Genomic DNA, 15,073 nt, shown 5'->3' with positions numbered 1-15,073 from the left:
GCCCCGCCCCCGAGCCGCCCACGGGGTAGCGATGGCGTACTTGGCCTGGAGACTTGCACAGCGTTGGTGGCCGAGGTAAGCTTGGAGCCCCGGCCTCCCGGCCCAAGGTCGCCCGCAGGGTACGGCTGTCCAGGCGAAGGTCGTCGCCGTTGGAAGACCCTCCTTCCCTATTGTCTAGGTGGCAACAGGACTTTCTTTGCTGGTTTTCCAGCGAGGCAGTACTAAAGGATAACCTCCTCACTCGCGCGCCCTCCTGCACCGATGGGCCCAGAGGGGTCAGGATGGGCGCGTCGGGAGGTCAGGGCTATGGCTCTCTGTCCGCAGTCCCCGAGGTCTCCGCCTGCGTTCGCGCACGCTCCCATCCTCCTGGGGCCGGACTCCGGGCGGGCGAGCCGCCCCAGCTGGGCACGGTGGTTCCCCGGGCACCCGGGCCTGCACTTCCCAGCCGGGCTGCCTCTGGGGTGCAAAGCGTTGCTTGCTCAAAGCGAGGTAGACGCAAGCCAGGCGTTACCACCTATGTGGACTTCACACTCTGCTCTCTGGAGAACTCGTGTGCTATAAAGTGAAATGGCCGGGTACGCAGTAATGGCTAAGAAGCACGCTCCACCTCCCTGGGGTCCCGGGAACCCCGCGCGAATCTGTGTGTGGGGAACAAAACCGAAACACGGTGGTGGCCTTGAAGTGGTAAAATTATTAGTGATTTCCCGACTTTATGTATTTCTTAAATGGTCGTGTTTTTGCTATTTGTTTTAAAAACTCACGCTTCATTTAAATATAAATAAATTTGTTCCACATTTTGTGGAAACTTGCACGTTTCTTCTTTTTGTGAACATTTTAAATTTTTCTTTCGTTTTCTACTTGGAATTTGCCATATAAGATGCAGTTTTTCTCTTTACAGAAAATCATTTTAATATAAAACTTACTGTAGGCTGATCTTACTGAATCAGTTACTAAAAGTCCAAAGTTTGAACCTAGAGTTCATTGTACCATTTTCGAGTTACGTAATTGTGTTTGTGTGTGAGGTTTGGGCTTTGTAACCTGTATTATTTTAATCATCTTTGATGCCATTAACTCTACTATTCCGGATCATCGTCATGAACATCCATTTTTTGCTTGTGGCCTGAAGTCCTGTGCGTTGAAGTTTGCCACCCCACCCCCGCTCACTTTGTGTGCTTGAAAACCTGCTGATCCCCCCGCGGTGGTTGCTGTTTCTGCTCTGTTCCTGGCTGGCTGGTTCAACACCCCCACAGAAGGGGGCACGCCTGCTGAGCCTCCTTCACTGACTCCCTTCCACTGCAGGTCATTCCCTCCCATCTGCTGAGAAGGCTGTGGCTCTGTCAGGAATGCCAGCAACTGTTCCTATGCCCTTTTGAATATTTCTTGTATGTTCACATCCATTCTCCCCTCCTTCCACCTGTGTGTATGTTGGAACACCGGTTTTCCAGCAAAGAGACAAGAATTGACCTGATATAGTTTATGGCTTATCAGTGAGTGCAGAGGCTGTTTCAGGACTTTGGGACACTTTACAAAATTCTGTGCACTTTAGCTTTTTGGTCTCCTGCTGTTCACTGTCTTGCGTGCGCTTCACTTCTTGCCTTTGGCAAAATTTACATGGTAATTCCTGTTCTGGCTGTTTTTATCTTAAATTGCTTACAAATACCTCCCTGGATGGTTATTTACTTTTCCTTTTATTTAAAGTTAGTACTGTTAGCTTCCGTATTGAGTTACTATCTTGGAATCCTTACAACCAATTATTTGCAGCCAGTTTGCTGAGGCAAGTATAAAGAAAATATGGACAAACATGGCATTTTAGTATGTATGGGCTGGGAACAATTAGAAATCAGGCTGCAGAAATGTGAGGGTTGGGAACAAATAGAAATCAGTCTGCCTAATTGTAGTTCTCTGCAGGTCATTAGTTTCCCAGTAGTTCAGCTGCACCTGAATAGAACAGCAATGAGAGCCAGTCAGAAGGACTTTGAAAATGCAGTGAATCAAGTGAAACTCCTGAAGAAGGATCCAGGAAATGAAGTGAAGCTAAAACTCTACGCTCTGTATAAGCAGGTAAATGCCTATGGTCTGACATTTAAATAATTTTGGGCAAATGACTCCTTAAGTAGATAAACTGTGTGTTTACTAAAATGTAGCCTTAATATTTTGGGTTTGTCTTGCTCCCTCTTAAGAGTATATATATATACACACATATATATATGTATATGCGTGCAAATTTTTAAATATTAGACCTTGAAATATTATCAAGGCACAAAGTGCCTCAGTGTCACACCAGAGTAAAAGAGACTTATGAGATATTCACATTTGTAGACCTTATTTAGCTCTTGATTAGAATAAATCAATTGAAAAAGTTATTTTTAAGATAATTGGGGAAGTTTTGAATAAGGTCAGAGTGTTAGAAGATACCTAGAAATCACTGTTAATGGTGTCAAGGTTATATAAGAAAATGTTGATATTTTTAAGAAGTGCATACTAAAGGATATAGGGGTGAAACAGAATGGATAGTTGAAGTTCTCTAAGCGAAAAAAGAAAGAAAAGGATAGATGAGGCCAGGCATGGTGGCTCACTTCTCTAATTCCAGCACTTTGGGAGGCTGAGGCTGGCAGATCCCTTAAGGTCAGGAGTTTGAGACCATCCTGGCCAACATGGTTAAACCTCGTCTCTACTAAAAATACAAAAATTAGCTGGACACAGTGGCATGCACCTGTAATCCCAGCTACTTGGGAAGCTGAGGCAGGAGAATCGCTTGAACCTGTGAGGTGCAGGTTGCAGTGAGCCAAGATTGCGCCACTGCACTCCAGCCTGAGTGACAGAGCGAGACTCTGTCAAAAAAAGAAAAGAGAGAGTGAGAGATGAAGCAAGTAAGGCAATTTGATCATTGTTGAACCTGGATGATGGGTATTGGGAATTAATTATCGTATTCTACTTTGGTATGTTTGGAAATTTTTATAACAAAATTTAAAAACTAAAGCTTTGAAGTTTCAATGCCAAAGACTTCCCCAACATGTCTGCCTCTCTGGGCTCCTGGGTTATCTATTTTTCTGTTCTATCATGGGTATGAACTTCTCTTTCATATGGGTGTGTATAGTAAAAAATTTAACCTTGTCCCAAAGGAGGTGTGGCTTTGTCCTCAGCTTCTGGGAAGTGAATCTCTAAAGCCTGATAGGAGTGTCTTTATTTGCCTGGATTGTCTTAACAATGTGATTTAGGGTTGGGGGCTTCAAGTTATACAGTTAGGCACAGGTGATGGAGCCCCACTGAAAACTCTGGACACTGAGACTGGATGAGCTGTGCGTCTCTGGTTGGCAGGACTCCCTGTGTACTGTCACATCAGTTCGGGGAGAGGTGCCCTGTCCTGACTCCATGGGGAAAGGACAGAGGAAACTCCACGTTTGCTACTGCCCCAGACTCCATCCTGTGTGCGTCCTCCCTTGGATGATTCTCATTTCTGTCCTTTCCCTTAATAAACTATTAACTGTGCGTTTAACAACTTGCATGAGTTCTAGGTGTCTTTCTAGTAAATTATTGCACCTGAGGGTGGTCTTGGGAGCCCTCCAGCCTTGCAATTGGTGGTAGCATTGAGGACAGTCAGGCGACAAGGGCAAGCCCTTATCCTGTGGGCTGTGTTCCCTCTAACTTCTAGGTTGGCTAACTCTTGCCAGATGACACTATCTCTATCTCAAGAAATTCATAGCCTCCTTTACTGCCTTTTTCTTTTTTTTTTTTTTTTGAGACAGTTTTGCTCTGTCACCCAGGGTGGAGTGCAGTGGCACCATCTCAGCTCACTGCAACCTCCGCCTCCCAGGTTCAAGCAAACCTCCTGCCTCAGCCTCCCGAGTAGCTGGAATTACAGGAACTCGCCACCACGCCTGGCTAATTTTTGTATTTTTAGTAGAGATGGGGTTTCACCATATTGGTCAGGCTGGTCTCGAACTCCTGACCTCAGGTGATCCACCCACCTCAGCCTCCCAAAGTGTTGGGATTACAGGTGTGAGCCTCCCGGCCTGTTTTCCAAAGACTCTTTCTTCTTTCCTCTTTTAGCTAACTGTATTATAAAATTTTAAAATTTTAAGTGGAATTTTAAATTGCCATTTCTGAAAAGTAGCTGAATGGGATATAATTATTCATCTCAAAATACCCACTCCATCTAGCCTCAAAAATAAAATTTAATTCCTTTTTGCATTTTACTTACATGTTTTTCAGTTAAGTTTCCTAAGAACCAGTGGCTCTGACAGCCCCACCCTAGTCCCTCAGCTACAGTTTCGTTGCCCAGGTACCAAAAGTCCACCACTGAATTCGTGGTGTTTTTTTGTACCTTTAGATGGGCTTTTGGAATATGCTATGGGTTTCCAAATATTTGTTGACTAGTTCCTTTTAAAGATTGTTTGCTTGAATATTTTGGTTATTTGTGGAAAATATGATTACCAATATAAAACTAATGAACTGTTAGATTTTTTTAGAAAGTACTTCCCCAAAACCTTTATTTTCATAGACAGGCAGTTATTTATTTCCAGTCTTTTTTCTGTTGTTTGTGCATTTTTGGCAATAACACCAAAAAGACTGGAGGGGAAAATTCAGATCAATTTACATACCCTGTGAAAGGATTTGGGGGAGGCATTCATGCGCTTGTGGATTTTATGGGTCTTAAATATTTAGGGGTCCAGTTTACATGGACACTTGACTATATTGCCCCTCTCCTTTTCACAGGCCACTGAAGGACCTTGTAACATGCCCAAACCAGGTGTGTTTGACTTGATCAACAAGGCCAAATGGGATGCATGGAATGCCCTTGGCAGCCTGCCCAAGGTGAATTTACTAGTTACTCTGCTTTTATTTGCTGTAATTCTAAAGAAGGTTGGTGCTTCTCATTAAGCCATTATAAATGGAGCCTTCAAGATCTTGATGTGCTTCTATTCTTTCTTCATTGCAAGGTGCTAGTTATTAGTATAGTAACTTTCTCAACGTCCTTATTCATTGACCATGGGCTGAGGCTGTTTGTCATCTTCCATTCAGGAAACTGCCAGGCAAAACTATGTGGATTTGGTGTCCAGTTTGAGTTCTTCATTGGAATCCTCTAGTCAGGTGGAGCCTGGAACAGACAGGAAATCAACTGGGTATGAAACTCTGATGGTGACCTCCGAAGATGGCATCACAAAGATCATGTTAAACCGGCCCACAAAGAAAAATGCCCTGAACGTGGAGGTAATGCTACCTGTCCTCGGAGTTTGTCCTGCTTTTCTTTTCTTCTTCTGTGTGTTTCACCAAAAGCTGTAGAGTTTCAGCATCATTCCTATTTTATGGTATGTCTTGTTTGATTTGGTTGGTAATTGTGGCTACTTCATACAACAGAGTCGAGCATTCATTGTTTAGAGTTTGTGAACTTCAGGTAGGTTCTGATATACCCAGAAGGCACCGTGATTTTCCTAATGATGGAAGCACAAATAAATTAATATAAATGAAACATGTTGCTGTGAGAGAATTCGCATAGAAGCCATCTATGTTGGTGTAGACTGCTCCCAGAAGTACCTTCATCTCACTTAGACGTGAAAGTAAGTCTTTCTGCTTGCATGGGGGCTTCATTTTTTACAAGTATAGGGAGAAAGGAGAGAAGGACTTTATCTTAAATCATTACCCAACTCAGCTTTAAAGTGGCTGCTTCACTCGGCAACTTCAGTCTTTGAATCTCTCATTGAACTAGAATGATAATAAAATAACCACTTTAGCCCCTTCTCCTTGAAAAAGATTATAGGGAATTAATTGGATGCTTGGTGCTCCACTGGGAATAAAATTTGAGAGGACTATAGCTGTTGGGTCAGTAACCTCCATTGTGGCAGAAAGAGCATACTCACTTTCAAATCATCTTCAGAATTTCCTGAAGTGGGATATATGTCATTCAACTCATAAGGCATTTAATGTTCAAACTTTATTTCCACTTTCCCCTGACTCATTTCTCTATAGCTATGGTAATAACAGCTACTCTGTACAGAGTGTCTAATGAGTGCCAGCACTCTCCACACAGATGTTTATTTAATCCTCACAAGGAGCCTACTGTTATCGTTTCTTAATAAGAAGATAATTAGATTAAGAAGTAACTTGCTCAAGTTCACATAACAAATAAGCAGCAAAACCTAAATTGAAACCCTGATAGCCAGTCGTGGTGGCTCACCCCTGTAATCCCAGCACTTTGGGAGGCCAAGGTGGGCAGATCATTTGAGGTCAAGAGTTCAAGACCAGCCTGGCCAACATGGTGAAACCCCATCTCTACTAAAAATACAAAAAGTTAGCTGGGCATGGTGGTGCGCGCCTGTAGTCACAGCTACTCGGGAGACTGGGGCAGGAGAATCTCTTGAACTGGGGAGGTGGAGGTTGAGCTGAGATCACGCTATTGCACTCTAGCCTGGGCCTCGCAGTGAGACTCTCTCAAAAAAAAAAAAAAGAAACCCTGATAATCCATCTTCTAATCCCGGTCTCACCAGTTGCCCTGCTGTGTTGTGTTATAACTATAATAATGATGGAGTGAGTTCCTTATCACTTCCCTCAGGAGAAATGCTTAGATGCTTATTCATGTGCAGTCATCCCTTGGTATCTGATGAGGATTGGTTCCAGGACCTCCTTAGGGACACCAAAATCCGCGGAACCTGTAGTGCCCCATAAAAAGGCGTAATATTTGCATATAACCTCTATATACACTTTCATATACTTTAAATCATCTCTAGATTACTTATAATACTACATACAATGTAAATGCTCTATTAAAATAGTTGTTATACTGTATTGTTTAGGGACTAATGATAAGAGAAAAAGTCTGTACATGTTCAATATAGACACAGAATTCTTTTCCAGATAGTTTTAATCTGTGGTTGGTTGAATCTATGATATGGAACCCGTGGATACAGAGGGCCAGCTGTTTTATGAAACATGAAGTCCATGTTTCTTTTGCAGTGTATTTGTATCTATAAGTATCCGCCCTCTTCATTCTTTCCCACACTGAAATCTCATCTAAGGTTGAAATTGCACCTGTTTTAAATGCATTAAAAGCTATACAGCTGCATGTCCAAGATTTTCAGAAATGTTGCTGATTTAAAATTCTGAGGCCCCTTCCTTGAATACCATTACAGTGTCTTGAAACTTCCAGCCAGACACTTCCCAGACTGCCAGGGACTTCCTTGAGGTCACAACAGAGACGTTGCTTTGTAGAAAGTTTTCTCTGACCACCTCTCACTCTGCCTACACTAGACAGGCCTCAGCACCTCCTCTGAGTTCCCTGCTGCTTCAGGCTTTCCACCTCCCTCCTCATTTGAATATGATAGTCCTCTGTTAATTCCAAAAGCTCAAGGACTATTTCTTTCTTGTTCCCTTTTGGAAAAAAAAGTGGTTTATAGCCGGCAGCTCCTACCATAGCAGCAGGTACATAATATGCACCAAGTAATTGTAAAAGGAATGAAAATTCTTTCAGGTGTATCGGTCCACCTTTTTTGGTTATAAAATACAACCAAAATAAATGTGAGGCACTTTGCTGAGAGCAGGCTTCCAGCCTGATATTTGTGAGTCCATTGATCGATGATTCCTGTGTTCAGAGTTCTTTTCTTTTCCCTGTCTTCCCATTACACAGATGTATCATGAAATTATGCATGCACTTAAAGCCGCCAGCAAGGATGACTCAGCCATCACTGTTTTAACAGGTAAGACATTTTCTCAGACATCCTAATTCAATTTCTCTTTTGAGGGGCGTCTTCATAGATAGGAAATTGAGTTAAAAAGCTCTAAGACCCAGAGGCCGAGGCGGATGGCTCACGAGATCAGGAGTTCGAGACCAGCCCGACTAACATGGTGAAACCCCATCTCTGCTGAAAATACAAAAATTAGCCAGGCATGATGGCACGCACCTGCAATCCCAGCTACTCAGGAGGCTGAGGCAGGAGAATCACTTGAACCTGGAAGGTGGAGGCTGCAGTGAGCCAAGATCACGAACCACCTTTTTTCCAAAAGGGAACAAGAAAGAAATAGTCCTTGAGCTTTTGGAATTAACAGAGGACTATCATGTTCAAATGAGGAGGAGGGTAGAAAGTACAAAGCAGCAGGGAACTCAGAGGAGGTGCTGAGGCTTACCTAGTGTGGGCAGAGTAGGAGGTGGTCAGAGTACTGCACTCCAGCCTGGGCAACAGAACGAGTCTCTGTCTCAAAAAATAAATAAATAATTACAACTCTAAGTTCTTTTCCAGTACTGTCATATTCTGATTTATAAATATACAAAAAATATTTTTAAAAACCCACAGATATCCACTTCTTTGCAATTACCCAACATAAATTAAGACACATAATGTCCACAAAAAGACTTTTACAGGCGCACTGATGGTAACCTGATTTATAACTGCCAAAACCAGAAAACTCAAATGTTCAAAAACGCATGGATAAATAAACAAATTGTTGACTGTTTGTACAATGGAGTACTCAGCAATAAAATAGAATAAATGATACAAGAATATGGATGCATCTTTAAAACGCAGTTCGGCAAAATAAAGACAGGAGTTTACATATTTGTATGAATCCATTTGTAGAAAGTTCTACAGTAGGCAGAAGTTCTTCTCTATGGAAATTGAAGTCAGAAAGTGATTGCCTTGGAGCAGGTGGGACGGTATGGCTAGAAAGGAGCCTACGGGAAACTTCTGGGGTGATGGAGATGTTCCGTGTCTTGTTTTGGATGGTGATCTTGTGGGTATTTAAAAATATTAACTAAATGAACATTTAAGAACTGGTTGTTTTATTATATATAAATTACACTTTAATTAAACACACACACTCAGAAGCACACTTTCAATGGCTCTTAGAATAAAGGAAAAACTTCCTCATGGGATCTACAAAGCACCGCCAGGTCTATTCTGCCAGTCCTCACCCTGCACCAACTTCCCCGTGGCTTTCTCTGAGTCAGCTACCGTGGCTCTTATTTTGTCTACACTGGGGATGACCTCTCCGAAGAGCCTCTGCACAGATCTCAATTCAGTTGTCCCTTCCTTGGGAAAGTTCTTTCCTGAACTCCCTGATTAGACCAACCCTCCTGGTACATACCCTCATTTCATGATGCACCTCTCCTCTGTTTCAGCAGTGGCATTAGCTACATTTATCTGTGTGTTTTTATAGATCAGTGTCCAGTGTACTCACTAGTTTGTAAGTTAGGGCAGGAACCATCGCTGGTTCTCCAGTGTATTTCCCGTGCCTACCCATAGAGTTTTGCATGCAGTAGATACTCAAGAATTTTAGGATGAATGAATGAGGGATCTGTTGATTTTCTTACTTATAGGAAATGGTGACTATTACAGTAGTGGGAACGACCTGACTAACTTCACTGATATTCCCCCTGGTGGAGTAGAGGAGAAAGCTAAAAATGGTGCCATCTTACTGAGGTAAGAGTAACTGACCTTCCTGTGATCCCAGAGGGCCCGTTCTTAGTCATCAAAGTGGTATTTAGTTGAGCAAAAGTGAAATATCTACTTCCCTGTGTCAGTGCAGTTAATTGTGACTTTGGACAAGCATATTTCTCTAAACTGCCTCCATCCATAGGTGGGCATTCATTCTCTCTCTTTGACCTCTGTTACCTGTTCATGCTGCTGGTCTCATGAGATTTGACTGGAAAACATAAAAGTGAGCTATAGTTGTAAACAAAATTATCTTGCTTTGAGGTAGAGGAATGTAGCAAATTCTCATCGAGCCAGAGGAATGGGCGATTTCCATGAATGCTGAAAACAGGAGACTTGGAGGTGTCTTATAAAACACAGGAGGAGGTCATGAAGGCTTTCCTCTTTTTTCCTGCCAAATCTATCATTCCCACTTGCTGTGATATTGCAGTGTGTGCTCAGGCACCCAACCTCATCTCAAGACTGCGACTGGTTTACAGCCCTGAACTCACTGTCCAAATACAAGATTCAAACCAGGGTTGACCCGTAGGTCTCTCTGGTTGGTCTTCCATCCACTGCCATTCAAATGGATGCCCCGGATGAATCTGGTGCGGAAGATCAGGGAAGTGGCAGGACAGGGAGGCACTGCCCGTGGTGGCAGTGGAAATACCCAGCCTGACAAAAGGCTTTATCTCGGAGTCAGACTGTCTTGCCCATGCTTCAGTCATGCTGCTTTGGCACATTTCGTGATTTTGTGTTTCCATTTCTGTAGGGAATTTGTGGGCTGTTTTATAGATTTTCCTAAGCCTCTGATTGCAGTGGTCAATGGCCCAGCTGTGGGTATCTCCGTCACCCTCCTTGGGTTATTCGATGCCGTGTATGCATCTGACAGGGTAAGTCAGCTCCCAGAAAGCAAGAGGGCAGGCAGGCAGCGCGAGACGGGGGCCTTGGAATCCTCCTTCAGCGTTGCCAGTCGTAAGCAGGTTGCATGTTGTTTGTGGTAGAATTAACTGAATTTAGATTTTTCCCAAAGCATTAGTCTAATTTGACTGATTTTATTTTTCCTTCATTATTAACGTGCATTTTGTTGTAAACATTGTTCCAACTCGGATTGTTCTAGATTCTAATAAAGTTCCACAACAGGTATTCGGTTTTCATGTTACTCTGAAATATTCGGGAGACACTTGAAAATTTGTTATGGGAGGGAGGAACAGCATCTTTGCAGGTTGTGCAAGGGATTATTTAATCCTTTTTACTGAGTAAATGCATTTAGAATTTTAGAATGAGAAGGAACTGTGAGCATTATCTACTCTCACTCCCTTTGCAGGTAAGAAAACTGAAGCTCTGAGAAGTTCCTTGCCCAGAACACAATTCAGCCTTGTGTTCACCATTGCATTATATAGATTTTAGTTTTTATTTTTACTATAGTAGTAATATGTATATATCATAGTGGAAAATAAAATTTTGAAAGATATGAAAAAGTACCAAGAAAAGCTACAAGGTAAAAATCACTCCTTACCACCTAGAGATAACCAGTCCTAACATCTGGGTTATTAACTTATCTTGTTTAACCAGTCCCTGCCTGCTGGAACCCTAGGCTGTTTCCAATTTTTATCATTACAAGCACCTAATAACCACCTTTAGGGCATCAGATTGTTCCAGTGACTTATGCTTATGTGATGGTAAAATGTGCTGATTCAGCCTTCTAGGAAACATGGTTTTTACCACTGAAGAAATTTCTAGTTTTGTTCAGAGGTATTTTCCCCACTGATACACAGGACCATATAATAGCATCCTTAATTCTTTGAATTTTCTTTTGCTGAATTCCACTGAACCAGATTGGATGTATTGACAGACCTAATTCTTATGAATAATTTCCCCGCAAAAATAGCAAATGAGATTCTAGGTGCCAGGCTGCCCAACCTTTGTAGGTGGAGGTTTCTGTTCAAAGGCAGAAATCAGTGTCTTTGTTCACAGTCTTGTGTTAGATGACTGATTAGTCATCGACCTGCTTTTAACAGGGACTGGGTCAATAGTTCCTGACCTAAAATTGGGGATCTCTTTCTTTAATACTTGGAGGGCAAATATTGTATTTGAATCTCGTTCTGATTCTCCCACTGAATTCAAAATTACTTTCAATATACATCGTTTTTTTTTTAAGAGATGGAAGTCTCACTCTGTCACCCAAGCTGGAGTGCAGCGGCATGATCTTGGCTCACTGCAGCCACCACCTACCGGCTTCAAGCGATTCTCCCACTCAGCCTCCTGAGTAGCTGGGATTACAGGTGCACGCCACCACACCCAGCTAATTTTTTTGTATTTTCAGTAGAAACAGGGTTTCACTGTGTTGGCCAGGCTGGTCTCAAACTCCTGACCTCAAGTGATTCGCGTGCCTTGGCCTCCTGAAGTGCTGGGAGGTACAGGTGTGGATCACCGAGCCTGGTCTACGTCATCCTTTTAAAAATTTTGATGACTTCCGTCTTATGATATAAATTATAATAAATGTTGAAATCAGAGAAGATATATACATAATATATATAAAATGTATCTATTCTATATATTATAATGTATATTGCATATATATTAAATGTTAAAAAATTTGGCCAAAAGTAAAATTTATTTCTCAAATAGTATCTGCTGATAAAAGTTTACCCAACCTAATAAACCAAGCATCAATTTAAAATAAAGGAAATTGAGGTGGGCAGATCACCTGAGGTCAGGAGTTCAAGACCAGCCTGGCCAACATGGTGAAACACCATCTCTACTAAAAATATAAAAATTAGCCGGGCTTGGTGGCGGGTGTCTGTAATCCCAGCTACATTGGAGACTGAGGCAGGAGAATTGCTTGAACCCAGGAGGTGGAGGTTGCAGTGAGCCGAGATCGTACCACAGCATTCCAACCTGGGTGATAGAGCGAGACTCCATCTCAAAAAAATATATAAGTAAAAAATAAATAAAATAATGGAAATATGCTAAAGGAAAAGGCTGTAGAAAAAAATCGTTTTATAGGATTTATCATTATTGGCTTCAAGAATAAATATATTAAATGATGGGTTAATATTTAACCCATATAACCAAAATATTAATTAGTACATTTTATCTATTTTGTACTGTGGGCAATCGTTACTAATGCCTATTAGCTCTGTCAGCAAATGATACATTTCCTGTATGAGTTAAGAAAAAGGTAGAAATCATAACAATAATCTTTGAGTGGTCACTGTTTAGGCACTCTGTTAACATGCATTGTATATATTATAAGTATACGCATACACGCATACATATTCATGTAATGTACAGAGCTGCCCTATGAAAGAAGGACTTGGCCGGGTGCAGTGGCTCACACCTATAATCCAGGCACTTTAGGAGCCCAAGGCAAGTGGATCACCTGAGGTCGGGAGTTCAAGACCAGCCTGGCCAATGTGGTGAAACCCCATCTCTACTAAAAATACAAAAATTAGCCAGGCGTGGTGGTGGGCGCCTGTAGTCCCAGCTACTTGGGAGGCTGAGGCAAGAGAATTGCTTCAACCCAGGAGGCAGAGGTGGCAGTGAACTAAGATCACATCACTGCACTCAAGGCTGGGTAACAGAGTGAGACCCTGTCTATAAAAACAAACATTCTCCTCCAGTGTGGCAAAAATAATTTTTGCAATCTAGGCTGGGCATGGTGGCTCATGCCTGTAATCTCAGCACTTTGGGAGGCCAAGGCAGGTGGATCACTTGAGATCAGGAGTTTGAGGCCAGCCTGTCAACATGGTGAAGCCCTGTCTCTACTAAAACTACAAAAATGAGCTGGGTGTCATGGCACATGCCTGTAATTCCAACTACTCGGGTGGCTGAAGCAGGAGAATCGCTTGAACCCGGGAGACAGAGATTGCGGTGAGCCGAGATTGTGCCACTGCACTCAAGGCTGGGCGACAGAGCGAGCCTCCATCTCAAAAGAAGAAGGATTGGTTCCCATTTTACAAATGAGAAAACTGTGGCACAGAGAGGGTAAGAAACCTTCCCAAAGTCACTAAGTAGTTTGATGCCAGAGCCTAAACCCTTAACTCCATCTTCTCTCTTTCTGAAAATAAGCATTTGAAATGCTGCTTATTGGCAACTTTGCACGTACCTGTTTGTGTCCCTTTAGCTGTTGGCAGTTTTCTCAGTTTCCTGCTTATATTCCTTAGGCTGTGTCTTCTGGGTACATTTTTTTGAATAAGTTTTCTTTTGGATAAAAAAAGAAGATACATGGTATTAACAGAAACTTTTTTAAATATTTTGATTTTTTGATTATTTTTATTTATATGCTGCATACATTATAGATTTATATCTTCTAACAATTATGCATTAAAAATAACACCATGTCTGGTTATAGGAAATGAAATCTAAATATTGTTTTACATATTATAAATTTTAAATTAACATTCTTTTATAATTTATTCATCAAGAAACACAAAAATGTTTCTTAAATGTATAAAAATGAAAAAAACTAAAAACGACTATATACTGATTAACCAATATTGAATTAATTTCAGTAGTTAAAGCCAATCAAAAAAACCACTGGGGCAAAATCAAGACAAATGACAGATTGAGGAAACAGTTTTTCAACTCATGTAACAAAAGCTGATCTCTCTACAGTATTTTTTAAAGTGTGTCTATAAAGCTAAAATAAAAATGGGCAATGGTGAGGAATGAATAGGTTAGACAAAATGAAATGTAAAGGGCTATTAAAACCATATGAGAGAAACCATTGAGAAAATGAAAAGAGAAGCCACAGACCAGGAGAAAAGATTTGCCTGAAGCCGCAGAGCAGGAGAAAAGATTTGCCTGATGCTCTAATAAAAGACTTGCAACCTGAATGTGTATCTTACAACTATATAATAAGAAAGTAAACAGCCTAACTTAAAAAATAGTGAACAAAATATCTTAACAGTTGCTTCACCAAAGAAAATATACGTATGTCTAATAAGTACATGGTAAAAGACTTCATACCATTAATGGTTAGGGACATGTACATTAAAACCACAGTGAGACCTCACTGCACACCTACTAGCATGATGAAAATGAAGAAGACTTTTAATAGCTAGGTTTGGTGAGGATGTGGAGCAGTTGGAACTTTCGTATATTGCTGGTGGGAATGCCAAATGGTACAACCACTCTAGAAAACAGTGTAGCAGCTTCTAAGCTAAATATCTATTTACCACACAGCCCAGCCATCCCACCACTTAGGTATTTACCTGTGATAACTGCAAACACTCAGTTTTCACCCAGTGACCTGTACACAAGTGTTCCTAACTACCTTTTTGTTAAAATTATCTGAACATTTTTATTTTTTAATTTTTTTTCCGTTTCATTGAGGTATAATTGAAAATAAGAATTGTACAGTCAGGTGCGGCATAACAACATTTTAGTCCATGACAAACTGCATGTAAAATGGTGGTGCCCTAAGATTGTAACACCGTATTTTACTATACCTTTTTTTTTCCCCCACTGTCACCTAGGCTGGAGTGCGGTGGCATGATCTCGGCTCACTGCAGCCTCCTTCTCCTGAGTTCAAGCAATTCTTGTCCCTCAGCCTCCCGAGTAGCTGGGACTCGAGGTGCACACCACCACACCAGGCTAATTTTTGTATTTTTAGTAGAGATGGGGTTTCACTATGTTGGCCAGGCTGGTCTCGAACTCCTGACCTC

General features: G+C 41.6%; 2 protein-coding genes and 1 long non-coding RNA gene across 7 annotated transcripts in view; 1 reads left to right on the top strand and 2 right to left on the bottom strand.

The window, feature by feature from the left end:
- LOC105526589 overlaps positions 1-546 on the bottom strand; it is a 9,648-nt gene extending 9,102 nt beyond the window's left edge. Inside the window, exon 1 of the long non-coding RNA XR_001004099.1 lies at positions 41-546. This is a non-coding gene — a long non-coding RNA (uncharacterized LOC105526589). The remainder of the gene's footprint in view (positions 1-40) is intronic.
- The window catches only part of ECI2 (enoyl-CoA delta isomerase 2), a 46,765-nt gene that overhangs the window by 26,856 nt on the left and 4,836 nt on the right, over positions 1-15,073 (top strand). The window contains exons 2-8 of one of the 4 annotated variants that reach the window (XM_011962621.1): positions 15-75; positions 1,899-2,061; positions 4,717-4,815; positions 5,023-5,211; positions 7,622-7,691; positions 9,308-9,410; positions 10,174-10,294. In XM_011962621.1, the coding sequence (XP_011818011.1) occupies positions 32-75; positions 1,899-2,061; positions 4,717-4,815; positions 5,023-5,211; positions 7,622-7,691; positions 9,308-9,410; positions 10,174-10,294 (789 nt within the window). In that variant the 5' untranslated portion in view covers positions 15-31. Of the gene's footprint in view, positions 1-6; positions 76-124; positions 216-1,898; positions 2,062-4,716; positions 4,816-5,022; positions 5,212-7,621; positions 7,692-9,307; positions 9,411-10,173; positions 10,295-15,073 lie in introns of those variants that run through there. The other 3 variants (XM_011962622.1, XM_011962620.1, XM_011962623.1) reach the window with 3 other exon arrangements.
- The window catches only part of LOC105526592 (chromosome unknown open reading frame, human C6orf201), a 57,923-nt gene continuing 47,643 nt past the window's right edge, over positions 4,794-15,073 (bottom strand). The window contains exons 5-8 of one of the 2 annotated variants that reach the window (XR_001004100.1): positions 13,513-13,607; positions 9,426-10,584; positions 5,222-5,432; positions 4,794-5,098 (exon numbers count right to left, since the gene is read on the bottom strand). Coding sequence is in view for 1 of the 2 variants with exons in the window: in XM_011962625.1 (XP_011818015.1) it covers positions 5,392-5,432; positions 13,513-13,607 (136 nt within the window). In the remaining variant the exon portion in view is untranslated. The remainder of the gene's footprint in view (positions 5,099-5,221; positions 5,433-9,425; positions 10,585-13,512; positions 13,608-15,073) is intronic. The other variant, XM_011962625.1, reaches the window with a different exon arrangement.

This window comes from Colobus angolensis, unplaced genomic scaffold (genome assembly GCF_000951035.1).
Source record: "Colobus angolensis palliatus isolate OR3802 unplaced genomic scaffold, Cang.pa_1.0 Scaffold6, whole genome shotgun sequence".
Lineage (NCBI taxonomy): Eukaryota > Metazoa > Chordata > Mammalia > Primates > Cercopithecidae > Colobus > Colobus angolensis.
The sequence above is the reverse complement of the archived record's forward strand: the minus strand, read 5'-3'. Positions and strand labels throughout refer to the sequence as shown.